The sequence below is a fragment of the Botrytis byssoidea genome (genome assembly GCF_014898295.1).
Source record: "Botrytis byssoidea strain MUCL 94 chromosome Unknown BBYS_033, whole genome shotgun sequence".
NCBI classification, from domain to species: Eukaryota; Fungi; Ascomycota; class Leotiomycetes; order Helotiales; family Sclerotiniaceae; genus Botrytis; species Botrytis byssoidea.
The window spans coordinates 297,871-325,112 of NW_024065874.1; the positions used below are offsets into that span (position 1 = coordinate 297,871).

The 27,242-nt window shown below is 43.4% G+C and overlaps 7 protein-coding genes across 7 annotated transcripts; 3 read left to right on the forward strand and 4 right to left on the reverse strand.

Annotated features, from left to right (window-relative positions):
• Positions 1–47: 47 nt before the first annotated feature.
• EAE97_011140 (uncharacterized protein) lies at positions 48–3,023 on the reverse strand (the record flags this gene model as incomplete). Its single annotated transcript, XM_038881655.1, has 3 exons — positions 48–209; positions 818–2,010; positions 2,858–3,023. The coding sequence occupies 3 exons, from the start codon at positions 3,021–3,023 to the stop codon at positions 48–50; spliced, it is 1,521 nt and encodes a 506-aa protein (XP_038727582.1).
• A 685-nt stretch (positions 3,024–3,708) lies between these two features.
• EAE97_011141 (uncharacterized protein) lies at positions 3,709–6,653 on the forward strand. Its single transcript, XM_038881656.1, has 3 exons — positions 3,709–4,905; positions 5,163–5,918; positions 5,997–6,653. The coding sequence occupies exons 1-3, from the start codon at positions 4,785–4,787 to the stop codon at positions 6,113–6,115; spliced, it is 996 nt and encodes a 331-aa protein (XP_038727583.1). The 5' UTR covers positions 3,709–4,784; the 3' UTR covers positions 6,116–6,653.
• A 3,371-nt stretch (positions 6,654–10,024) lies between these two features.
• Positions 10,025–12,061, forward strand: EAE97_011142 (uncharacterized protein; the record flags this gene model as incomplete). The annotated part of the gene is made up of 1 exon (XM_038881657.1): positions 10,025–12,061. The coding sequence occupies one exon, from the start codon at positions 10,025–10,027 to the stop codon at positions 12,059–12,061; it is 2,037 nt and encodes a 678-aa protein (XP_038727584.1).
• A 195-nt stretch (positions 12,062–12,256) lies between these two features.
• EAE97_011143 (uncharacterized protein) lies at positions 12,257–12,503 on the reverse strand (the record flags this gene model as incomplete). The annotated part of the gene is made up of 2 exons (XM_038881658.1): positions 12,257–12,321; positions 12,356–12,503. 2 exons carry the CDS (start codon positions 12,501–12,503, stop codon positions 12,257–12,259), a joined length of 213 nt encoding a protein of 70 aa, XP_038727585.1.
• A 2,309-nt stretch (positions 12,504–14,812) lies between these two features.
• EAE97_011144 (uncharacterized protein) lies at positions 14,813–16,519 on the reverse strand (the record flags this gene model as incomplete). Its single annotated transcript, XM_038881659.1, has 4 exons — positions 14,813–14,896; positions 14,950–15,542; positions 15,594–16,083; positions 16,169–16,519. 4 exons carry the CDS (start codon positions 16,517–16,519, stop codon positions 14,813–14,815), a joined length of 1,518 nt encoding a protein of 505 aa, XP_038727586.1.
• Positions 16,520–21,531: 5,012 nt separating this feature from the next.
• On the reverse strand, positions 21,532–21,720 carry EAE97_011145 (uncharacterized protein; the record flags this gene model as incomplete). The annotated part of the gene is made up of 1 exon (XM_038881660.1): positions 21,532–21,720. One exon carries the CDS (start codon positions 21,718–21,720, stop codon positions 21,532–21,534), a length of 189 nt encoding a protein of 62 aa, XP_038727587.1.
• Positions 21,721–22,244: 524 nt separating this feature from the next.
• Positions 22,245–25,105, forward strand: EAE97_011146 (uncharacterized protein; the record flags this gene model as incomplete). The annotated part of the gene is made up of 2 exons (XM_038881661.1): positions 22,245–24,908; positions 25,004–25,105. 2 exons carry the CDS (start codon positions 22,245–22,247, stop codon positions 25,103–25,105), a joined length of 2,766 nt encoding a protein of 921 aa, XP_038727588.1.
• Positions 25,106–27,242: the final 2,137 nt, after the last annotated feature.

Genomic DNA, 27,242 nt, shown 5'->3' on the forward strand with positions numbered 1-27,242 from the left:
CCACCTTCCCCTCACCCCTCCCCTTTCAGCCACCCCCATCCCCATCTCTACCCTACAACCTCCTCCCTCTCCTCAACCCACAAATGACCCCCCGCCTCCTCCAAAACCTTCACATGTTCCTTCTGCTTCTCCCCCGCCTTCCTCGCCAAAAACAATGGGGTATTCCCCGCTTTATTACGGGCGTGTACGCTTGCGCCGCGCTTGAGTAACTATTTGTGGGTTGGGGTTAGTAAGTGTTTAGTCAGATTGATAGGGGAAATTCAAGGGAACTGAGGGTGAGATTTTGAGATGGGAGATGGAGAGACGATGAGTCAGGGAAGGAGAGGAATTCAGGAAATTTGCCCAAAAGTTGGAGGGATATGAAGAGGAAATCTGAGGAGACTGAGGATTTAGTGACATGCGATTATTTGTCTGGACTAGCAAACAGAATGACATGATATGTGAAGGAGCTTCAGGCTGTGAGATGAGATTTCACTGTCTCACTCAAGGATATACAATATCGAAAACATGTCATAACTTATATATAAAGATTCCAGATATTTGGAGTCCTTCAAATTGATGTATATGTGCTTTTGAAAACTCCTGAATCTTTGAATGACTCAAACTCTTTAGATAAATAGTGCAAAAAAACAAATGATTTGAACACTTCAAATGATTTGAGTAAGATATAATTGCGTACGTTAATGCGATATACGGCTCCATTGTAGAAGAGAAAATCAAAACTTTTCACCATCGGACAAGATTCCGAAGAATTAGGAACCTGGATAAATATACAGGCAAGAAAATAGAGAATGATCTAAGCGGAAGCACTACCTACTTCTCTTAGCAAGTCTACTGAAGGACCTACAGCCCCTAAATGTAAAGCGGTATTTCCTACGTAATCGGTTGTTTGAAGAAGACCAGCTCGATCATGGTCGAGGATATTGATGATGGCATCCGTGTCACCTTTTTCAATAGCGTATCCTAATCCCGTAAAAGCGTGTTGTTGAGCTGTAACTGCGACTTCGCTCGGGGGATGTGAAAAAGCTGTGCTACCTTCTTCGGTCATTTCTCCACGAATAGAACATTGCATTTGCATAGTGACATCGTCGTATGAAAGATCTGGAAGAGCGAGGAGGAATGAAAGTTTAGTGAGGGCAGCTTCAGTTGTCAAGTCGTGACCGAAAACTACACCTGCTCTGCCTAAAATGGTGGCTGGTGCGTACAGTGGGGAGACGGAACCGGAGTGGCATTGTGATACGTTAACTATGATTACACCTCGCTCACATGCTTCTTTCATGATTTTGATCATACTTCCATCATCTCCACTGGGTGCATTACCAGCCCCGAAAGTTTCGAGAATCAAGCCGCGGAGGTTTGGAATCCGAAGGACGGCATCGATCATTTCTGGTTTGATACCAGGGAAGATACGAAGGCATGCTACGTGGGAAGTATCAAGATTTAATTGTACCCCGAACTTAGCAATTGATCGTGGACGACGAACGAGATTCCAATTGACCGTTGCTCCTAAAGCAGTCACCTTTGCTAAAGGTTCACAATTTGGTGAAGCAAAAGCATCAAAGGAGGTAGCCGAAACTTTGGTAGTGCGATTGCCACGGAATAAGTTGTGATGGAAGAAGAGACACACTTCCGGAATCATGAAAGTTCCGGCTATGATTAATGATCCAAGGAGGTTATCCACGGCATCAGATTGAAGAGCAAAGATTGAAGCTTGAGATCCCGTAAGAATAACAGGTTTTCCAAGATGGGACATCATAAAAGATAAAGCTGAACTCGTGTATGCCAAACTATCTGTACCATGAAGAACCACGAAACCATCAAATAAGTGATAATTTCTTTCAATCGTGGTAGCAATTTGTGTCCAGCCATTTGAAGATATTGATGAAGAATCTAGCAAGACGGGAAATTCGTACAAGGTGTAACGAACGTGTCGAGAATACGTGCTTGGAGGAGTACGTAAACTGGGTAAATATTCTTCTGTAGTGTTGGTGGTCATGACTGGCATAGGATCTGAGTACAAGTTAGTCACTAATTAATTCTCCGTAACATATTGCGTATGCGGTGGATTATCGTTGTCGGAATAAAGCAATGCGTAGGTATCCAAAGCGGAGATAATGCAATGCAATGAACGACGATGGGATGCGTGTGATATTTCTTAATATAGATCATTCAATGAGAATAAACTGAGATGTCACCGAAGGACTACCACTGACATGTTCCGAAATGCATTGGTTCGAAGAGACTCACTGGAGCCATTCAGTGTAACTTGGAGACGCGATTATGTATACAAGAAGTCCCTTGAGATCTTCGAATTATGTAACACTCAGCGAACACTTCCTAGCGACCTTACACGAGTTTCGTCATATCGGCGTAAATATTTTGATTGTGTTCGAAATTGAAAACATTGGACGTCATTGAAGATTGTCCAGCTCTCGACGATCCGAAAACATATCATACTGATGTGAACATCAGAAGAGTCTGGAACCATACTATCACACAATGAACGACAGAATGAAGAAGATGTTAAAGTCGAATAATCTAGACTTTTAGAGCAATTTTCAACGATTGCCCGAATCCGAATTTGACAACCAAGTGAAACTTCAGACCTGGATGGTTTTCGATTCAATGGCCCTTCGAATTTGAGTGTTTTGATGTCCCGATGGACAACAGATTGTATTTCAATGTAACATTTTGGATTTGACCATGAAATGCTTGTCAATGTCGATTCACGTGTGGAAATTGAAATACCCTTCATCAGACTGAATGTTTAAATTTGAATTCTGGACTGTGTACGCTCACCGCGCGTGTGATTGTAATTGTATAACAGAAAATTCACACAAGAAGAAAACTCTCTCACCTGGATTTGAGCCATCGTTGAATGACGGTCTAGTGGCCATTCCTTCCTTGAGGAACCCTCTTGCTGGAACCAAGCCTTCCGGTGAAGACTTCATACAAATGGTACCTCCTGTCATAATGATGAGGACTCTACCCTCTGGATAAGATTGTGTCGCCATGGTGGACATGGTGATGTGATGGTACGTGGTTAAGGAAATACTGAAGTGAGAGGAGAAATGTATGGATCGCTAGGAGACTGATCCGTAAAGGGCCTGTACTTGGAATCGGTATGTGTGGGGTTCAAATACAGCTTGAGCAACGAAGGGAAGGAGGTTTTAATTTCCTTGATAGCACGAGAAGAATATGGCGGGAGATTGTTTGACCAAATCGAAGTCAAAGTACAGTCTCGTTTGAAGATCCAACACCACACGAAAGAGTGAAGTGATGAGATGTGATCAAATGTGATGATACGGTCGTCGTCGTGGTCTAGATTCAATAAATGAATGTAATGTGAAGATAAGAAAAATTGATTGTGTTCACATGAATGAATGTATGATTGAATTATTCAGAAACATCCACATCTATAATTTTGCAGTCAATCATCATTCACGAAAGGAAAACTATAACGTAATTGACCAATGAGAATTGAGGGTAGAGGATGGAGGATATAGTTGAAATTTAGTAAGGAAAAGCAAACTTCACTCCAAGCGTCAGTCTATGAGAGTCACGTGAGAGGTTAGCAGCTTATTAATGGGTAGGTATGTAATGAGTACCAGTATCTACTAGGTAGCATATAAATATTATATAGATGTTGGTAATATGTAAATAAGATCTTATATCGTTTTATTGAATGATGATTGAATGATTGAAAGATTGATTGTCATACCTACCCACCTACATACTAGTCTCTTAGTCTCCTCTCCCACACGGAAGTAAACCTATCCATGTCCCGTCGCCAAAATTGAGGTTATTCCAAGAAAATTACACTTGTTCACAATCGCATGTTTGATGCGACCTTGTACCCAATCAATCTTCTCTTCCTTCCCTCCTCTTCCCTTTTCATGCAACTCCGTACCAGGGAATCAATTAACTTTTCATTTGAATGGCTCGAATGGTCTTGACACACTCGACAGGCTCTATCCATCCGTACCAAGACTTTCTTTCTATATTGAGGCGTCATCCTGACGACTACGTACACACCACCGAGATTATTGATCGATCCTCTTATCAAAAATCATCCCAAAGGACCAAAGCGAGAGAGAGAGAGAGAGAGTCCTTCACTGGTGAATGAAGTTCATTCATGATCCCAACCCTTCCAAGCATCCAAGCATTCAATCATCCAAGCAAATACATAACAAAATATACTTTCTTTTCTTTATATATATTTATATTTCATCTTCATAAATATCATCCAATTCCCTTCACGACGACAATGCCATCAAACATTATCAACATCAAGTCAAATCTTCACTCCCCATTACTACCACCACTCCTACTCTCCTTCTTACCATTCAGTTCTTACCATCCAGACCATCCAGACCACCCAGACTATCCAGAGACCTTACCTGACCTCCTACCTACCTAGTTCACATCATTGCCATTTCCATTAAACATCCATCTGATTAAAAGCTTCAAACTCCACAAGACTCGGTCCCGAGATAAAGTCCGACTTACACTCAAGTCTAACCACTCCATCAATCCAGGTGACATACAATTTTTATTTCTTTTGCCAAGCCTTCAATTCTTTTCAATTCCGATATAAGGATAATAGTGCCATTCGTTCTCTTCTGTCTCTCTCTTGAATTTCATGAAAAAATACGCATACAATACACAAGAAAGTCGAAAGTGATCACCACAGGCCAGCCCGCCCTTACTTCGTTCCCGGTACCCCTCGCCCTTTCCTGCATACGCGAAATCCTCCACTCACGCGTATAAATTCTAGCTTGGCTATGCGACAAACCTTCGCATTTACAACCGCAGCCATGGCAGCAGCTTTAGAAGATACCCCCGTTTCCTACGAAGATTTGGCTGAAATTGAAAGAGAATTTGATGATGTTGAAACAGAAATCAGTATGTCATATTTTATTTTCTTCGTTCCTCTTCTGTTATGACGTTGGAGGTACTGTGATTTGCCTACTGTGGAGGGGTTAAAGTGCGCTACGACTTTTGGACTTAATCAGATCAAGATCAAATCAGGTCCATCTTTTTGTGCGACATCCCATGGATGTACATATATACGTTTATTGTTTATGTTTCTTTATAGGATCTGCCAATACTCTTTCTATGGTTTGATGTGTTTACAATTCAATTGACTAACTTTTGATCAGTTCGTCAACAAGTTTCCCTCACTCAACCTCTGTATGCCCGTCGCAACAAAACTATCTCTCAGATTCCTAATTTCTGGGCCTTGGTACTCGAACAAGCTCCTCCAGATATAGATCAATATATTCAACCTTCCGATTCCGCTCTTCTACTTTCCTCACTTATCTCCCTACATGTATCGCATTTCGAACTCGATGATCCACAGTCCACCAAGGGAGGAGATCCAAGATCTGTATCAATTACATGGATTTTCTCTCCAAATGAATATTTTACAGATGATAAATTGGTCAAGAAGTTCTGGTATCGAAAGAGTCTTGGAGGTTGGTGTGGTTTGGTCAGTGAACCTGTTAGGATTCATTGGAAAAAGGGAAAAGATTTAACCGGAGGTTTACTGGATATGGTTTGTGATGCTTGGGATGCAGAACGAAAGGAAACTTCGAAAATGACTCCACAACACAAATCTCTCGAGAAGAAAATGAACAATACAAGTATGGGAGGTTTAAGTTTCTTCGCATGGTTTGGATTTATTGGTCGAAAAGTTAGTGAGGCAGAAAGTATAGAAGCAAATGCGAGAGATTTAGCAAAGAGGAAAGCTCGAAAAGATGGAAAGAAGGTGGTCGAATCGGATAATGATGAGGTAGAGGAAGATGAGGAAGATGATGAAGATGACTTGGGAATGAAATTGGAAATCTTTCCAGATGGTGATGATCTTGCCATTGCTATTACGGAAGATCTATGGCCTGGTGCCATCAAATATTTTAGTCGGTCTACCCTTTAATTCCCCAATGAGCAATTACTTGCTTCTGTATTATGAGACATATATTAACATATAATTATAGCCGCAGCACAAGAACAAGATGCACTATCAGATGCAGATTTTGAATCAGATGGTGATGATGATGAAGAAGAAGAATCGAATGAAGCAGAGAGACCAAATAAGAAACAAAGATCCTCTTAATCATCAGGATCAAATATCTTTTTGAATTGATTTGGTTCTATAAAGGGTCTTTAAAAGGGTCGGTTGGGTTAGGCGATCTTCAGAATGGATATGAAAAGTTTGTTTATTTTTTATATCCTGGTTGAATATCTCGGGGTTGGTAGGAAAAGTATGGTTTGCTTGAATGGCGTGGTGTTTTTTTGACTCGGATTTGCAATTGCTATTCGATTGGATTGATTGAGTTGTTTGGATTGAATGAAATTTGATTAATGCATTAAGATAAGACGATAAATTATCAACAATCGCAATGGGGAGTTAGAATCGGAGTTCGCGTTGAGGCTTGAGATTTGGGGTTTGAATTGGAGAGGTGTCTTTCTTTATTAACTTGTGAGGATGGTGGTTGGTGGTGGATTGGTCAGTGGTAGATGGATGGGAGATAGAAGAGGATGAAAGAATGGGTGGGACGATACAGGAAAGAGATTTATATTTGGTATCTAGGTACTCGAGATCAGTGCCATACTCATTCATACTCATGCTCATGAATGAGCTATAGAAATAGATGATTTTTTCCAATATGTTTATATGTCCTATATGTTGATATCTTGGTGTTATAGGTATAATGTTGATCAATCGAGGTGTGGAGTGGAGATGTGAGGATTGAGTTGGTTGATGTGATGAGATGAGATGGATTTGCTGGAATGGATTTATGTTGGATGTTGGATATTGGATATTGGATGTTTGTGGTGGAGGGGAGGGGAGTGAGGGGGGAGGAGATGAGATGAGATGAGATGAGATGAGTGGGGTCGGGGATGGGGGATTGGAGTGGATATGTGGATATGGGTAGGTGTCATATGGGAATGGGTATGAGGGAGGATGGGGAATGGGAATGGGTAGTCAAGAATTAATAATGAGTAGAGTTTGTAGTAATTGACGTTGGATTTAGAAAGGATGGAGCAGGCGGTCTTGAGTAGGTGGTGTTGGGGATATTTGATATTGGATACTGGGTAGGACTTGGAAGGGAGAGTTGGAGAGTCCGATGTTCAGCGAATCAATGGATAGGGGGTTTTCCTATGAGATGAGAAGAGGATGTTTTGGAAGTGGAAGGTTTGAGTTTGGTGGGAGATGTGATGATCATGATTGACTATAGGGGTAATTTGATTTGATTAGAGGGTAACAATTACAGGTGTTCTAGACGATTCTTGGAATGGGAATGGCATGTTACGGGTTGAAAGTACTGGGTACTGTTGATGTTATTATTTGAGGGGTTCTTTGAGCGGGAAATGGGATTATCTACAGTAGTGAGACCGGGAGTTTGTATCTGCAGTTGGTTGAGAGAAGCGAGCGGGGATGGAAATTACTTTTCTATGAAGATCATTGCATCCCAGAAGCGCGGGGGATGAGAAGATGTCAAGAATGCAGAACGTGGGGAGCTTGGTTTCCTGTCTTGAGAATGCGGGTGTTGGGGGGAGATGAGAGTCGAGGTACGAAATTGGGGTAGAGGTATATTTGAAAGCATCTGATAACGAGATGGATGAGAATTAATATTTTGGATGATTAAATGTTGGAGTGTTTGAGTGTGTGCAAGGATTGACGGTGGTAATCCAACTGACCACGGACAAAGTTTACTGTGATTGAGAAGGAGTGGGATGAATGTGTGATAGAATGATGAGAAAGGAAGAAGGGAAGGAATGATGAAGAACTCGGTAAATTTTGAGTTGAGATAGCCCTTATTTCTTGTGCTTGTTGGTATATTGACATCTTTTTGATAGATAAACATAAGAGGATAGCAAATAGTAGTGAGATGAGAAACAGTGATGATGAGATATATGTCTTTTAGTGCTAATTTAGGAGACTTGGGGAGAGAGAGAAACGATAGTAGTGATATCAACAAAATCAGGAAATGACAGTTGATGAGTAAACTGATTTAAGCGTCCAGACGCCGCTTTGAGATAATTCCCGAAAGTTCATCTTAACAATCGAGAGTCGTCGGTCATCATATGAGAAGATATAAAGAGAGAGAGAATGACATACAAGACTGAAAATCCCTCACCTCTTCATACTCTGCAGCTGCATTAGGAAAGCGATATCATCATCCGAGACTATAAAATCACCTTCTTTTTCCTCCAAGCAATAAGATGTGGATAAGATTTCACGAGAAAGATGAAAACTTAAATAGAGAAGGATACGATTAGTAGTTTCCACTATACGCAATGAATAGATCGTAGAATTATATGAGGTATTTTTATTATCTATGGAGACTCCTTACTGTGTTTCAAGACGGATGATAATAACACTAACCGACAGCAAAGATGGAGGGTAAAAACAAGTATAAAAACGCAGATCTGTCGATAGATGATGATGAGAAATTACCCACAACAACAATAACAACAACGAAGCACCAAAGATAACTTCCAAGGCTCTGCAGAATTCGTTTATTCAGTCAGCAACTTGCAGCGGCTTTTCAGACACTTTACTACACAAGCTTTTGGATCTCATCTCTATGCCTCTCTGTGTATACTTTGTGCCAAGATCGCAGTTTTTGATGAAATGAAATGAGATGGGTTTGGAGGATTATATATCTATATATATATCTGGATCTAGTTGAGCTTGGTGGTGTAGGAATGCTGAGGGGAAAGAAGTAATTGTAAAGTTTGGGAAGATCTCGATGGGGAACAGATTATGAATTTCATCTTGGGGAATATAAATATGGGTGTTTGCGAAGGGATTTGGGCGTATGTAGGATTTGATTCTCTTGCTTGAAAGATCTGAAGGCTTGAAGGGATAATACTTGATTGGCTATGGGAGTGATAGACTTTCTAGCTTTGCGCGGACGCTACAAAGTATGAGTTGTAAAGAATCAAATGCTATCAGGACTTTAATGGTAAAATCCTATATTCGCTAGCATTCGAACGGAATTTCCGCCGTTTCTTTTGGTATTGTTATAAAGTGATAACAGTACCAGCACTCCCGATAGTAAGTCTATATCTACCACCACCACCACACATTCCAGACACCTCCCCCTTCACCCCTCAGCCTCCAACTCCCAACCCCAATTCCAAATCCAATCACTCCCAAGTATCGCAGAATCAGATTCATTAGTCCCACCTCGTACAAAGCCTGCGCGTTCGGGAATATTTCCCCATTTTCGAGTGTCACGCATGTCATACCTAATTTCACCATCTACAGCGTACGTTACATATCAAAATCACCAAGCGTGGAATCTTGATGTTGGACTTGTTATTTTGGAGAAGATGTATATGTATGTATATACATCCAACCATCTTTTTCCCTGGAAATGCCCACGCGGGGTAAAAGATTTGAAGTAAGAAATGACAGCGAAATTATACTATTTCCATTTCAAAAGAGTACCATGAAAGTTTAAAAACCAAGCCAAAAATCCTACATACCATCCGATCACTCGATCCGATCGATCCAAAAACCCACAAAAAGCCTACAGGCTTAATTCCTCAAGCTGAGAAAGACCCCATACCAAACTCCAAAAATGACAGAATATAGTCCAACCCAAACATGCCCACCCCAGAAAGGAAAGCCGAGGTCCAAAACATGATTCAGTACACAATGTATTCTCTTTCTCCCCAGCCAGACGCAAGCCATTCTGTAAGCTAGCGCATTGCCAAGCAGATATCCAGCTCTCCACCCGAGGGTCAGATGTCCAAGCTTCGATAAAGCCGTCATGTAACACAGAATGTTGTGTAAAGTAACGAAATATATTCAGCGGCGCCTGGGAATCACTAAATTTCCGATCGTATCACAAGAATTGGTGACGCAATGATAGAGAAAGCAAAAAAGATAAATAGTAGACTTGTAGAACTGAAAAGTCGTTATTCGATTATCAAGCAATCGATCGAAATTTGTGTGCTAAATTTCTATTCTTTTATATAAAAGATCCTGAAGCCTATTTGTGTCATCATGCCTTACAATGCCCGAGTAGAAGTTCTCCCAGAGCCAGTCAGTCGCGGTGGACTCGACGACCCCAGAGCTGCAGAACAGCCGTCCTTTGGGACACGAATGTCATGTCGAGATGCAACAGATTTTCTCTGCAACATCGCAGAAATCTCGCCGCTAGAGCTGAGATACCGCAAAGCGCGCCATATACACATAGCAGATAGCGAAGCCCAGACAAAACTTGATCAGATTCTCTCTCGTTCAAGGGAGATTAGACTGCCTGCAACTGAACAGAAGCTCTTATCCGATCTCGTCCCAGGACTGGTTGTAACTGGTGGGTTGAGCCGCTCGCCTGCATTTGATTGTCTACCCGTTGTGTCTCATTGGGGTGAGCGAACGGGTGAATCCTCAGCACCAGATCCTGCCGCTACCATTAGACTTTCTTCAACGTGGGAAGCCACTCATGTAGTTGCAGAAGGAGCCACTATGCAATGTCCGCTTGGAGCACCCTCGTGGGTATTGAAGACCCACGGCATTTCCCCTCTACATACGGAATCTAGCAAATTTTCCCAAATCTACTCAGCGGAAACGAAAACTTTGACTACGACTGTTGCCTTGGCTCGTCGAATCGATACCCCTCGAACCGGAGGAGTTCTGGGCGCCGCTACCGATATTTCTCGAGTACGCAACGCACGCGTTGCAGACGCTGTTGATTGCGCCATGGGAATGCTCTCAGATGCTGCAGAGCTCTTGGCTGCGCGGAATAAAGTGATCGAGACAGGTATCACAGAGCGTCTCGTGTTTGCCGAGGTACATGAAGCGATCATACCAACCTGGTGCTCCGTCCGAAAGCCTCTCCCTCCAAAGTTGAGCGGAGTGGCACTTTCAACTGACCAGGCTACCATTGACGTCCTCGCGAGGGAGGATTGCGAAGGCCCACTACTTAACACCAGCATCTTCTCGATGGCGGTTGGTTATAACCGCGGTGTTTATGGCGGGTCAATATCTGGCTTATGGGCGATAATGGACTCGGGTTTCGTCCTTGATTACTCGATTGGCAAGGATAGTGCTGCAATGGCGGGGAAATTAGCTTCCACATTTTCTGAAGTGGCTGCTATTGCTGAAGCGTCTGTCTCTGCCGGCGAGCATATCACTGACATTCGAGTTGTCAAGGGTTGCAACTACTCATGCTTACGACAAAAGACTATTATCGAGGATACCGATCCGGGTCGCTCCCGCCCGTGTATAGTTATATGGAACGATCTTGCCCGATTGGCCCGTTATAAGCTCGCGGATGCCGTGTTTTGTCACGTTTACTACGATGGTGGTGGCGGTGAGCAGATGGCGGCGATGGCCGGCCTGGGATGCGTGGTACACGACTGGATTGATTTGGGAGCAGATATAGCATGTGGTGAGATTAGCAACATCATTCCGACGCTTACAGGAGGGTCGTTGGAGGAAGAGCCACTGGCCGAGGTGTACTCGCGTTTTATGGGGGCGATAATATGGTATCGCGATAACGACCCCTTCAATCCTGCCGCTTTGTGCATTTTATTTACACATTGGTGGCAGCTTGCAAACTGTCGCCATAGACCCATTTCCCTCCTTGGTCGAACTGACCTTGACACTGTGAGCAGAGGTATTCTTCCCACGGTCCCGCAAGAAAGGCCATCATTGGAGCACTTCCGAGCCGGTGGTACCAAGATCGAGCGTAGTGAGCGTGCCCTCATCAATGCTGAGGCGCGGCTTCAATCTATTGTTTCCTCGAACCCGTTGCCGGAAACTCGAAGTGTTGTTGAACTCCTTGTCAATCCAGTGATTGCGTATGTAAGAGGGGGAAATAGTCTACCCTTTGAAAGCGAATTCGTTGGAGCTGTCCTCGCGGCTGAGATAGCCTTGCCCCAGGGACAGAAAATCATGGAGTTGTGGGACCTTAGTATTGTCATGTGGGAGTCCGGGGCCATGTGGGCAACGGGGATCGCTAGCCTTTGCTATACTCACACCGGAAAATTCAATTGTGACAGGGCTCGTGATGACTTATCGGGAACTACCTGGAGCTAAACAACATCGCTTATCGCTTCCAGAGCCATCACACTAGCATTTCATTTGTTTCCTGGTGTGACCTAGATAGCACAGAGTCAAGCCAGTCGGAGAGTTCTCTTTTCCGGTGAATGTCCATCAAGGACTGCACCTTCCAATTGAGCTAGCTGAGTAGTTGAATGAATGAATATGTATCAAATTTTCTCATCCCGCAAACTATGCTCTAAAGCCTGTATTATCGACCGAGGAGCCAGAACGAATCAGCTCGTAAGTATCATTCGCTGGAATGCAGATACATAGGATAGAAAACCTTACATTCATCCCAGAGGTTATTCACCTCAATGTATTCATGTCCGTTTGACGCTCTGATATGGATCTGGTTTCCCGCTCTTAGACTGCTTCCAGTTGCAGTAGCACAGCGGTAAACAAATCCCGCACCTGATTGGGCCATTCTAAATACCATTGTTAAAGTCAGGGACTTTAGATGGATGTGCTAAGTCCCGAACGACTGACACGGAGCTTATTTGCACTATTCAATGTCCAATCCTTCGGTTATTGCAGTCTGCCCCCATCTTGGTACCGATATACACATCCCACGTTCTTCTCACGTTTTTAACACGTTCCGCACGGTTCTACCACGTTTCCCCCCATGCACCACCACCCAACCCCCGCTTTAGATCTGAGTACGCGTGCCGTCCAATCTCGTTTATCCCAAGAAGAAGATACTTGATGACGATCATCATCCAATTTCCACTCTTTCAAAATACCCATTTTCTTTTCTTTTTGTTCTCCAAACTCATCTTCGAAGCATCTCCCAACGGACAATTCCACAAGTCCCCCATTACCTCCAAAACAAACTCGGGTCTCACATGGTGCTGCAATCCGAGCTCCGACATAACGGTCTCATTTCCCCAGACCACGTTCAAGCGCACGATACAAGCAATGCAATCCTTCGCACTCAGACGCACATGCTTATTCAATCCAGCCCCGTGGGGGGCCAATATCATACACTACCAACGACCAAGAATCTTATCTTCGTGAGCTGTCATAAATCCCACAGCCACGGTTCTTTTATCTTGGCGAAATTGCATGCCGTAACGTTGCGTCTTGGGCTCGATTTCTAATCTTCACAAACCAAAGAATCCAAGCGCCCAAGCCCATAGGCGATCTCCTGGAACATACCTTTTTCATTCTGTGTGAATTTAATATGTTCTAGCACTAATCAGGACCGGCTGTATCCGCCAATGTGAAATGGCACGTTAACTTTCGTCGTGGTCCCCACCAAATCTCCGTACCCGAAGATCCATGGCCGATTCTATCACATTTCATCGTTTCCTTCACGCATCCGTTGATCTATGCTAATCTAGGTATTGAAGCCCATCAACATTTCCCAAGAGATAGTACAGAAACTTTTCTGGAAACATGTATTACTACATTTTTCTACTCCGGTATGAACCTCGGTATACACCTCGCAAGAATGTCTCAGTCAAATAAAATAAGGATTACTAACGCTCCAATTTAAGTGGTATGATTCTCAGATCAGCCGAGTAAATTCTCCGAGCCCGGTAATTAACAATTTCCCGAACAGGTCGTACTAGCATCTATGTGTACGAAAAAACAAGCCCAGCCAGAGGAAAAGAATGACAAAATAAGTAGGTAGGTAGGCAGTGAGGGTGTATGATAAACAAAAGACAGGAACAATGAGATATCAACTAGTCTAGCCTATAGCAGCAAAGAAGGAATGATAATCATATACTCCATGGAATGTTCTTGCAATTAGGATTGAGATGAAGCTATCCCATCTTCGTGCATCAAGAAAGATTAGCCGAATCCGAGTGAACGGATGTACTACTTAATGCATCAACTGCAAATTATGATGTTTGTGATAAGTGATAGAGTTGACCCGCCGGTAATTTGAGCAATGTGATAGTGGAGACATGATGTGATGTGACGGACAAGCTTAGACCGGATTGCAACAGGTACCACTGTAACAACGGGAACGCGGGATGCAGGGAAACTTCCCAGTATCTTGAAATTCACGGAGATTTTCTCATGCCCGGAATTCTTACCAGCGTCTGAAACTTCGAGATGATCGATAAATGTAAGCAGCGAAGAAAAGTGGTTTGACAGATATTCAATTATTATCTTCCATTTGTACGTAAGATTGGGGCTAATCCCCGAAAAATCGGACTGACCGCCGTGACGATTAATCCAGGCCAAACACCCATGCACCCATTCCTCCCAATATCTCCTTCCAAATAGTACATGTACTTCTCCGACCCAATCACTCAACCAAACCTATATCTCAATAACACAATGATCCAGAAGACAAACAAAGAATACCACCACAACCACCACCGCCATGCATGATGACAATCTCCGAATATAGAATTTTCCTTGCCACCTATCCATCCATTCATCCATTCATCCCTCCATCAGTTGCCCTGCCCGTCCAATATGTGCCGTATAATTTTATGTAATGTATTGTATTGTATGTAAAAATGACTTTCGTTCAATCCAAAAGCCAAGTAGTAGTAGTAGACCGAAGTTGAAATCTCGCTCGCATCGCAGTCACAAAAGGGTATCCAGGCGTAGTTCTGACATCCTTTCATTGAATTCCAGTTCGCGCAAGTGCAAGCAAAGCAGACGGAATGTAGGAGAATAAAAGGTAAACAACTTGCATATGTCATTTTTCATCTCGTCGTAAAACCCTAGCCAGCGGTTCGAAAAAAGTAGTGAATGCGAAAAAGGGCAAAGCGAGAACGAAGCGAATTAAAAGACTGTTCCATCACTGAGAATGGCAATTGGTGGACATTGAGTGTTAGGTCGTGAGATTTCGGCCATTTCTCTGCCTCCCTATTTGATTGGTTAGTACAGTGATACAGAACGGATAAATCGATGAGACATACCTTCCAGCTGCCAGCCTCCAACATCTGTGGCAGAGATAACTTGTCTTGACCGAAAAGTCCTAGACTGGTATTGACCTCTTCCAATAACAAGTCTAGGAATCCAACGGTCACAGCTCTCCACTCAACAATCACATCATCATCTGGTGTGAACATTGGAACGACTTCCAAACTTGGTTTGCCTTCTCTCTCTGCATTTCGGTGGAATGCTTCGAGGCCTCTCTTTGTTTCGTCTCTTCTCAGCGTCAATACGCCAGTATCAATGAACAGACCTCCATTTCGATATTCGGGTAAACCAGTCAACAATTCAGCTCCGGCAAAATGTATGTTCATGAGCTTAGTCATTGGTTGCATCAGAGAGTAACAAAGCCACTGAGAGAGTTTGTGGAAAGGAACGATTGTCTCCCAAAGAGGGGTTGCGGCATCTGCAGGCATGGTAGTTAAATGCCATGCATCACCTATGGATGTACCATCAACTTCTGTGCGAGATGCTGGCCAGATTGGTGCAAGACCATCAATCAGGACACTCCACAAGGTGGGTAGAGGAACGATTGGTACAGATGCGGCTTGTGTAGAAGGATGGGAGATGAGGAAATCTGTAAATGTTAGAATATGATGCTGCAAAATGTTAAAAGGATATTACGTACCTAGCATGTTTCCAGGTCGAGCATCTGCACCAAAGAGAGAAGGATTTCGCAAAGCTTTAGCAAGTTTAACCAGTAAACCAGTTCTACCCGCCAAACCAGCAATCGGATTCTGCTCAGTGACTTGTAGACCTGAGCTCATGATCTCCACAGTCAATCGGGACAATCCATCTGCATCGACTTGGTGTGGCTGTTCTGGATCACTACTGAAGGTACCAGCCTTGAACATTTCCAAACTGGCAATTGCCAAGCCTTCACTTCGCCTATATGTGCGACCACTCTCAACACTCTTGTACTTCCATGATGTACCGGCGCCAGCATCGAGTAGGACGGATATGAGGAAGAGATCGAGAATTCGGCGACAACGTTCGGAAGGATCAACTTGGCTTGGCCAGCTTCCTAGGAGTTCTCCGATTCTATCTCTACCTCCCACGTTGAAATGTTGCCATCGACCGTGAGGGGGGATGGCGTTGTAATCGGGTGCAAAATCGCGCTACAATAATAGACATTAGGAACGAGATCTTTTGGACCGGTGCAGTGTACAGTGTGCGGTGTGCAGTGGAGATGTGAATACATACCTTGATCACAGAGACGACAAACTTTGTGGTATCTTTAAATCGTCCCATATCAACTTCGAAGTGATTCAAATCATTCTTCTTGGCCTTCTCCAATACGATGCCACATCTTTCCCGTACAGCACCAATGCTCCTCAAATATCCAGCTGGGTCGACATTTGGATCTGGTGCCTTGGGAAGTGCGATCTTGGGTATGGTGGGGATAGACATTCTTGAGAAGCCAGGAGTGGAGGGTGATTTTAGTGAGGATTGTGATGAGCGAAAAGATTGAACTTCAGTTAATTGTGTAGAGTTTGTTCTTGATGATGAACCATTCGAAGGAGAAGTCTTTTCTTTGCGTGAAAAGAGGCCCATACTTCTGTATTTAAACGTCTCCCCTTGCTTGGTCGGTATGCCTCCTTTATGCAGATGCCCTGTATGATGCAGCGCAGTGCGTCCTTTTCGTCCCCTGGTAGATAACTTGTAGTTTCGTTGGCTGGCCGTACTTGGTCGCAATCACCGGATGCCCTGTCAATCTGCGGAAAAGCTAGGTCGGTCTTTTTATTTTATTTTAATTCGAATCACTTTCTTTTTTCTCCTAACGGGGCCTTTTTGGTTATCGTTGTTGGCAAATGCACAGTACAGACGGCGCTCTGGTTTCGATAAGCCCGTAGCTGGTTTGGAGAGAGGAGGGGGCTTTGTAGTCCTTGCGGCCCTTGTAGATATCCGTAATTACTTGATCCTTTCCCTTGGATAGCTATAGATTTACGGAGTAGGTCGATATTAGGTCCTTGCGTTTGAAATGTTGTCTCGGGAATGGGGATCGACGGGTTCACACCGCGGAAGAGGGAAGAGGGAAGAAGGAAGAGAAAAATGATTTGATGGTTGCCCGAGACTTTTGGTGTGGGTAGTAAGTGGGGGAAAGTAGAGAGGGTACTACTGTAGTGTAGTAGTAGAGAGAGACAGAGAGCGAGCGAGCGAGCGAGATAGGATAAGTGAGTGAGAGCGTGAGAGTCGTAACTGTGGATACTAATAATAAATTTTTCTTAATTTTCCAAAGAGGGAGGAAGGATAATCGGAAGTACGAAGGAATAGGTAGCAAGTGATAACAAATAAGGAATAATGAGCGTTGGATGAATTATTCCGATTAGTTATATATCTCCGTATGTGAGCAAGTATGTATGTAGTAAGTGGTACCTCACACAGGAGATAGGAACGTGATTGGACCTCAGGACTTATGTAGGTATGGTATGGTATGTACGAGTTTTATATATTTCTTTCGTTGTAGGCAAAGGATATGCGTGTGTATGAATGAATGAGAGAGTGAGTGAGTGAGTGAGTGGTTGAGTGAGCGAGTGTGTGTGTGGGAGAGAGAGAGAGAGAGACGAAGAGAGATGATCTTTGGCAGGAAGAAAGAAAGATGTTCGAATCTGGTATAGAAGACGTATGTTATGTATGTATGATGTATGATGTATGATGTATGATCTATGTATGGCTGGTGTATTATTATTAGGTGAGAAAAGAGTGCTTCTTCGTATGGATTCGTATGAAGTACTAATGAATGTGATATGATCGTCTCGTCTCTTTTCTTTTTGACCAGGTCCAGACTCCAGAACAATTTTGATCGGATTCCCACCTCCAGTTTTCTCCTCGACTTTTCCCGTAGATAAGCACAGAATAAGGTAAGGTACCAACTGTAAATGCGGTGATATTAGGAATAGTGGATTGTGAATAGTGGAGGAAGAGGTGGCTAAAGGATCATTGGCAGTGATGATTGTGAGTAGTAGGAAGGACCTTGTAAGAAATTGATGGCATATAGAGTACCCGGAAAAAGTTTATCAAGAATCGAAATGGAGCTGCATAATATCGGACGAAAAAGCTGCTCTACTTTGCTCTGCTCTGCTTTGCTGTGCTTTGCTTTGCTTTGATTTCTATTTGACTTGATTTGCTGATATGAGGTTTCAGCAATTCTAATGCTTGAAGCTTCCAATGGCACACAATAGGCCTAGATAGGTAATACTATTGGTACGAGGTGCAAGATCTATGTTTGATAGTGGAGACAGCAGCGATTAAGATGGAGGTATTAGGTATTCGGGTAACATGTATAGTCTTCCGATAAGTATACTTAGGTATACCAGCTGGTATGTACTATGGCTAGCTTCACGTTCCTATCTTGATTTGTACCTATCGAATCCAAGTGGAAAGTTATGATTTATAAAAACGTGGTGGATGGTAAGGTAGATTCGTGAGCCTAGTCGTAACGGGAGGATCAAATATAGCCAATTATTATGATATCTAAGACCATGGAGAAAGTGCAGACAGAGCTTCTTCGTCAAGTCAACAAGAAGCTGATGGTGAATGAATACCTCTGTAGGCATGCAATCTGTACAGAGATATAATGTATAATTAATTGGCTGTGGTATATACTGAATGGTGATGTAGTATTAGATCATCTAGATGAAAACATATACGAAGGAATGATTAGTGAGTGCAATATAAACAAATATATTCCTGTCGCTTCTTAGGATGTCAAGATTAGCAAAGCAATCTGGATGATGCGAGATCCACACACACGACGACGTTAAGGGAGGGGTTAAACTCAGTTAGGGGCCGATAGACTTTCAGGATCTGTAAGAGAACAAGAATACACTTCTGACAAGCCACCGAGACTCCCTGGGCATTACTCCATGCAGAACGTCCACCAAAATGCGTTGCGTACTTAAATTTTAAGAAAGATCCATAAACCGAGAAGGCCGGTGACATATTGATTACCGGCTAAATTCCTTTCTCCATGCATGAGGCAATGTGAGGCGTTGATTTGTCCTCATTTGCCTATTGTATTCCTTGCGCAAAACGGGCCAAACTATTCAATCCTGCATACGAGGAATGTCGTGCAAACCGAGATGATTGATGGCCAGTATGAACTACCTAAGTAACGGTTCGAGCCTCAACGCCATCGTCACTCTTGAGCCTGCGTAGCATGCGACTATTACTAAAACTTCATCCTATGTGGTTAGTTTTCAGCGAGTGCCGACTAATGCTGAGCGCCATTGTCCAACGAAACTTCACAGATCGTAAATCGACCAAGGGCAAGTCCGAGAGAAAGTCTCTAATACCACCCAAATGGACGAAGCGACGTTGACTTACTCGTTCCCCAGTCTACATCATTGCGATTTTCCAGGGTTCAACACAAAGAAGCAACGGCGATGGCGTACTCTGTGGGAATGGAGAAACTGATTTGTGCTTGGGATTATGTACTGTTTCCTGAAGAATAATACTACGCTAGTGGAAGTTATGGATTCACGTTCAATGTCTAGGATTAATTGGCTAATAGGGAGTAATGGGAGCTTGGGTCTAAGCCTACATTGTGCCAGCCAGTGGGATTGGAGGATTGGATGGGAATCGCGATTACCCGAAGACGCCTCACGCCATCTACGGAACTTCCGTTTACCATACATACCATGCCTGACACGATTCATGGATACTCGGGAATTTGTTCAAGCTTGGTAATAGGCGTCTAGGTACGGTCATGAAGGCCAGATTATGGTGGGCGACGATGACCATGATTAGTTGTTGCACAGGATGGGTTTTCATCTATTACAGTTTGTTGACACTTCGGTACGGGTAAGCCGTCCCTCTCTCGCCTGTTCGATTGGTAGGTGGAGTAGTGGATGCTTCATAATACAGAAGCTTCGAGGGCTCCAGCTTCAACCCTTCAGAGAATTAGAAACACGGATTCAGCCCCAAAAATACGGTACCGACGCAGGTGTCCCCCATATCTACTACCCTTCTAAGTCTTTACTAAATTGCTTCTAGTTTTCCGAGTCCGTGGACACTGCATGTCTCCCTTGTATGTGATTACCTACACTGTTATGGAAAGCTTCCCATACATAAATAATGAGGCTTGACATGATTGGCATCGGCATCTTGTCCCAGAAGTCATATTGAACCGGGATTTTAGGCCTTTAGCACCGAGCACAACCATTCCATCCCCATCCCGAATATGCAGGTACGAGTAACGAATGGAAACTTAAGATCCATATTTCAAGGGTTCCAGTGGGCCGGCTCGCGGATAAATAGTGAGAATTTTAGTCTGTGATGGGCGGGATGCGATGATTATGAAAGTAGCTAAACAGTAAACACTTCTTGAAAGTACCTAGGTAGCGATGATTCACCCAAATTTCTTCATCTGGTGAGGAGGACGAAGATGAGGGAGCAGTAGGATTCTTGGATCTATTGAAAGGTGGCGAGAGACGAGAGACGAGAGATGAGAGATTCGATCAGGAGAGATAAGATGATGACAAAGAGGTTAAAGAGGAAGGTAGGATTTAAGACGACATTAACCTTACGAAAGGTAGCACCCGTTACGAGGGATAGATAGTATGAAGAAAGAGGCACAGATGGGCTTGTGCTGATATCGAAATCCCTCGGCACCTTGTGCTAACGATCTTACCATTCGAGTATCGATCAACCCTTCATTGCCTATTAACTCAAAGATGGGGTTTGGGAAGAAAAGGTTTAATCACGGTGCACATCATGAACAGATTTTAAATTTGATGTAAATTGCCCACATGTCCTGAAACCGAGTATGGAAATCGATGATCTATTCATGCACCTTCCTGCATAGCTGCTGGTTGACTCACGAGCCGTTTCACTTCACTGTTATTTCTATCAAGAGAGAATGGGGAAGTGAATGGTCCCCGAAACAGGTGACGAGATCTGCCTCCAGATTTTCCTCGAATTTCATCTCTCATTGCCGCTGACGTTACTTCTCCATGTGGTTGGTTACCTCGAGCTCTCTATATCATTACGAACTGCAGTTCTACCATCGATTCAAGTCAATTGGGATTTTACATCCGTTCAGTGACCATTCAGTGACAATACTGACCCAAGCGCATACGTAATGTAACACATTATCCATACTCACATGTAATTGTGCACTCTGGAGTCTGGACGGGGTATTCATCTATTGTCGCCAGAAAGCATAATTTGGATCTTCAATATAAATTAATATATTTCCCATCGGCTATGTTGGTGCTCTATTGACGGATTGAGGAATACCGAAAGAATACCTAGTAGACCCTGGAAGACTTGAAGACGGAAGGGAAAGAAGGGAAATATGTATCATATCATATCATATAATAATAATGTAATATGAATGAGAATAGGTATGGTCTATGGTCTAGAATTCCCTTACTCTCCGATTTTCCAGATTTTTGTTTGAGAAAAGTGTTTCATGGAAGTAATACCTCAGTTTGGTAAGATTTGCTCCCTTCGTGCAGTGATTACTTTTGTAGTGAGTCGTGAGTCGTGAGTGCTGAGTGCTGAGTGCTTAGTAGTGAGTAGTGACTGCACGGAGCAAATGGAGCATCTGGAGCAAAAGAAGATTAATTATCCAACGAAGCTTTAGCCTTTTCTACATAGCCAGACATCCATCCATCCATCCATATCGATGTAGCCAGACATTGCCAAACATAGCTGTAGCCAGACTTAGCCAGACTGAAATGAAGGAGGGAATTCTTTTGCTGATCTCGCTCGGAGGCGGAGGGTCTAATCATTCTAATGGATGCGTGCATCTTGAATCAACATTGATACTGATTAGATACTGATTTGATTTGATTTGATTTGAATTAATTTGGTGGACCGAAAGAACGGAAAGTAGGGAAACTCAAATTCATCCTAAAAGAACAGCTAACAGAAGCCTCCGAAGCTATCAAGGCCGAAATCGTAAAGCTTTATAAGCTTCATTTCTCTTTCGGGAAATCAACCTTTTGGGCCATTGTGCTGGGAAATATTGGTTTGTGCTCGCACACACGCACAGAGAATTGAAGCCCAATCGTTGCAGCCTGAACTTTAAGGTTACTCAGTCATTCGCCATTGTCACCGAAAGGAAAAAAGCGTGACATGACGTCTACGGTAAACGAAACTCTCACCAAACGCAATATCATGGGAAGGAACGTCATCATGAATGTTCAATAGTTTCATCAATATCCTCCCGCAAACACCTGAATAGCGACTTCCCCTCTGATTGATTCCCGACGCATATCTTTTAGCCTTTTGCGCATTTCATGCATCCAGTCTTTTCCTGTTACGTCTAAAAATGGATGATCTCAATGGTCTAGATTGGTCTTCTACCTCGAACACGAAACAAAACAAAGTATCACCTGGCACAGGCAATTATTATCCCACGTTACGTCCAACTCCATCGCCTGCGAACTCTGGACGGAATACCCCTCTATCTGCTCAAGCTTCAGGAGCTTCAAAATCATTTGCGCAGCCCAAAACGAAAGCTCCAGACAGTTTCTCGAACCTTGTATCTTTTGGATCTTCGAAAACGAACACGTTGACATTGCAACAACAGCAAGCAAAGCTACAAGAACAAAAGAGGAAGAAGGAAGAGGAACAACGCAGGCAATATGATGCGCAATTTGGAAATACACAATTTTGGGATGGATTGGGCAATTCAGGAAAGAATTTGGCCGGTTTATCGCCAGTGCCTTCACCAATCCCTGCCATGACAAGCCATCCTTCCACATCACCATTTGCGCCGTCTATGTCCCCTCCGCCAATTGGAACTGGTACGGATGCTTCTGGGGACGATGATCTTTTTGCGGCCTTCAATAAAGATACTAAAGTAGATAACTCAAGTCACTATCCACCACCCTCTGTCACCTCAAGTCGTACGCATACTCCAGGATTTGGCACAACCAAAATACCCGATTTAAGTAACCCTCAGGCCTGGGATCAACCTACAAGCAGTTCGGGGGATTTTGGTGACGACGATGATCCATTTGGATTGGGCCAATTGAAACAATCAACCTCTGTGCCAGTACCGATTTCAAATACAGCAGACGATGACGATTTCTTGGGGGATTTGGGAAAGCCGGTGGAAGAAGTGAGGAGGTCTACACCTGTGGTGCCGGAATTACGCGAAGAATCAAGCTCTGACGATGAAGAACCTAATGACCCTTGGGATAAAGCTGTTGCTGAACTTGTGGATATGGGATTCACGGCAGAACAGTCGAGGCGTGCTTTAACTGAAAGTGGCACTGGTCTAGATATTCAAGCAGCTGTTGGGTGGATACTGAATGATGCGCATGCGCAAGCCAAAGCAAAGACGCAGCCTAAAGAACCTAGTCACCGGAATGGTTCCACTTCACACGGGGAAAGGAGGAATGTATCAAGCGATGGGCGGAAGGCCAATCCCGCATGGATGCGAGAAGAAGGAAGGTCTCAATCACAGCAACCTCGAAGGGAAGACAATCATTCACCGAACAATGAAATCGACTTTTCCAAAACTGCTGCTGCTGTTGGAAGCAATATTTTCAAGACTGCGAATTCTTTTTGGAAGACATCTCAAAAGAAAATTGAGAAAGCGGTTGCCGAGTTTCAAGCAGACGCCGATCCCAGCCAACCGAAATGGATGCGAGAAGCAGCAGAAAGAGAGGCTGTGTCTGAGCAACGTGCAAGACGGGTGAAAGCTGAAGCTGAAGCTGCTAAAGGCGCTCCTGACGTCACAGACGAAGCTCTTGCATTAGAAAGTGGATCTAGGCCTCAGCCAAGGAAACCGAAAGCAGCCACGTCTGATTCGGGCACTTCACGTGACAGTTCTCCAGCTACTGCAAGATTCCCTCCCGAACGGCCTACATCTAATCCACGCTGGCAGCAAACACGACCCCAGAGTCGACCTACTCCACCCCCAGCGGCTCCTAGGGCACGAGTGAACAGGCAAGCAATAGAAGAAGAAAGTGCTCAAGCATACGTAAGCTCTGCTCGACGGAAAAAACCCACTCCTCAACCCACACGAGAACCTGAACCAGATCTTCTATTCGGGTCATCACAGCCAAGACCGTCTTCTACACCAGCAGCTTCTAGGCCAGCACCGAAAGCGACAGCCTCATCAAAACCTTCTACACCAATTCCGTCTAGGCCAAAGGCACCTCCACGTACAATCCCTGCTGTTTCTCCCATCGCTCTGAAATCTTCGACACAACATCGCCTGGAAGGCAAAGCACATTTTGACCGTGGTGATTACTCGGCAGCCCATACATCTTACACTTCATCTCTTTCACCCTTACCTCAAAATCATCCAATAATTATCCTCTTACTTGCTGAACGATCTATTAGCTCGGTCAAGACCGGTCATCCACGTGAGGCCATATCTGATTCTGATCGTGCCATCGAGATCATTGGGCCTTTTCGTGGTCAAGATGAAATAATCGACTTGAGTACCGGTGCTGCAGATGACCGTAAATCTATGAAAGAATACTGGGGCAAGGCTTTGACAAGTAAAGCCGAAGCATTAGAAGCACTTGAGAAATGGAAAGAGGCCAGTGATGTCTGGAAACTTTGTATTGAAGGTGGTGTTGGTGGAGCTACAGCTATCCAAGGTCGTCAACGCTGTGATAAAGCTCTCGCTCCTCGCCCAGCATCTCGTCCTGTTCAGAAATCTAGGCCGAAACCCTCGAGTGCAGCATCCTTAGCTTCAACTCCCGACTCGGATGCAGTTCTGCGTTTACGTGCTGCGAATCAAGCTGCTGAAAAGGCAGATGATGAGAAATTGGCTCTGGTGGATAAGGTGGAAGAGAGAGTTAACAAGTGGAGAGAAGGAAAACGAGATAATTTGAGAGCGCTAATCGGGAGTATGGAAAACGTTCTTTGGGAAGGGAGTGGTTGGAAAAAGGTCGGCTTGCATGAACTGGTTGTTAATTCGAAAGTTAAGATCAATTACATGAAAGCGATTGGGAAGTGTCATCCTGATAAGGTTAGTTTTATCTCCGTTGTTACTTTTCCCCTGCGGATGAAGATGAATGTGGAATTGGCGTAGATGAGAACGGGTGCTAACAGACATGATTATAGTTACCACAAGATGCATCCCAAGAAGTAAGGATGATTGCCGCCATGGTCTTTTCAACACTGAACGAGAGTTGGGATAGTTTCAAAGCGCAAAATGGCATGTAAGGAAGGAAATGCTTTGCGAGTAGAAGACGGGATCTGGAGATGCTACATGATTGGACTTGAAGAGACAATGAAACTTGAAGAAAAATGAAATGACAATGATGATGATGGAAATGATAAAATCTTAGACAGAATTTGCAGAAGCTTTAATTACCTACCTAGGTCTTGTGTGATTTTGGCTTGTTTGTTCGTTCGTGCGTTCGCTCGTTCGCTCGTTCTCTCTGCTGTTGTTTTTCATGCTATACCTGGGTGAGGATTGTGGGTATGAACATTCACTTCACTCGGTGTTGATACTAATACCAGGCTGGGCAGGTAGATATTTTAAAGCGCTAGTGCTCTCAAGCGTTACAGAAAACGAAAAACGAAAAACGAAAAGATGTATGGTGTGGTGTAAGGAAGAATGTTTAGTACGATTTTGTATCTCGGTGATTCGGTTAAGCTTGATATTGATGGTGATGTTGTGGGGGTTTTTTAATCGTAAAAGATAGATGGAAGTTTGGAAGTTTGTGGGATTGTTAGAAGGATATGGATGTAGATATTGATATGGGTTTTGAAGGTTGAGATTTAAGGATGGGATATGGGGTATGGAATATGGAATAGATATTATCTGGTGGATATCTATTGTATCAGATTATGTGCAGTAAATTTGTATGTGAATGTGTCGGATAGTCGTAATTTGTGAGATGATAAGATGGTAGGATGGTGAGGTAGTAGATCTATTTCTGGGTCTTCTGATGTGATCAAATTTCTCAGTCTGAGATATAAGGATAATGAACATGTGTGTATGTATGTGTCATTATGAGAGAATATCCAACAAGTTACCACTACTAGTAGGGAAATTTGAATGATGGCTTAGATATACTTGGTTGATTGAATAAATCATAAATATATCTCCCCGAGATTTCGTGCTTAAGGTGCAAGCGAGGGAGGGAATACCTGGGTATTGCAGTAGACAATACTCTTGAATCTTCCACGTGCTCGCACATACACAATCGATCGCTCAGCTCCATCTCCCCTATTGTGAGAAGCTGAGTTGTAGAGCGCGAACGATTCATACGAGACTGATATGTGTGTATGTCATTTCTAGAGGAATAGAATGCACTCAGAGATGTCTATCCGGAATCTAGGGAGCCGGTTGAGTATATCCACTCTCACCACGCATAAGGTGAATGTATCATGTGATTAAGTGTTATTTCTTATGCGTCACTTTTTGAGAAGTTTTGTTGCACGTCTGAGTGCGTATTGCATATCGCTTGGAGCTATTTATCGCGGTGCTTGTGATTGATGGAGCTAGTGAGAAGCTAGTATATACAAGCTAGCAGCTGTTACTGCGCTAGTAGCGAGCTAGCAGAACGCTAGCATATATAAGAATGCAGATATGCAACAAAACTTCCAACGGCCTGATGGTTGTCATCCGAGCGCTGTGCATGTATGAATCTCGGATGGAGTTTGAAGTCTAAAGAGTAGAGATTGTTAGATGGGAGTATATGATGTGTAGATCGTGGTCGTTAATTGTGGGGAGTAATGACGTATTCTGTTCTCGCTGAAACACATATCGAAAGTGAGCTCTTGAACAGTAGAGACTTTCCTTGTAAGGAGCGAGATACCGTGTAATGATAATATGGAATTCAACGTTTTTTTAATTTACTCTAACCTTACTTCTTCTGAGAAGAAGGAACACACTTTCCCATGTTTCGAGTATAAATTTCAACATCGCTCCTACCATTGGAACAAGATAATCCGATCTGAGATAGGTTCCTTCTTCATCTTGTAGAGTGACCAGTTTTCAAAAATCCATTCTCGTGAACACATGATCGTCAATGTATCAATAACATCGACTCTTTACATTTTCCAACAACAGCCTTATAGATTTACAATTATCAATCTCAATTCTAGTCACCGAATCAACCACAGAGATATTCTGTATCTCGATAGGTACGAATCATGTTCGTACTATTATCTTCAAGATCCATTTCACTAACCTTCCCTTGCCAACTTTAGCATCAATATTCAAGAACAAGACTATCATCTCTAGCCTCTTCTCTGTTACTCTCGTCCAATTCTCATCATCACAAGTGAGTCTCCGAGGAAACCTTTCACAAACAACCAGAAACTAATACCATCACATAGTGGTTCAAAC

Excerpts from the sequence above, each read along its gene's own strand:
- EAE97_011141 (XM_038881656.1), top strand. The coding sequence starts at position 4,785 with ATGCGACAAACCTTCGCATTTACAACCGCAGCCATGGCAGCAGCTTTA. Across the intron at positions 4,906-5,162 it reads TGATGTTGAAACAGAAATCA|TTCGTCAACAAGTTTCCCTC; the intron begins GTATGTCATATT and ends ACTTTTGATCAG. Across the intron at positions 5,919-5,996 it reads TGGTGCCATCAAATATTTTA|CCGCAGCACAAGAACAAGAT; the intron begins GTCGGTCTACCC and ends ATATAATTATAG.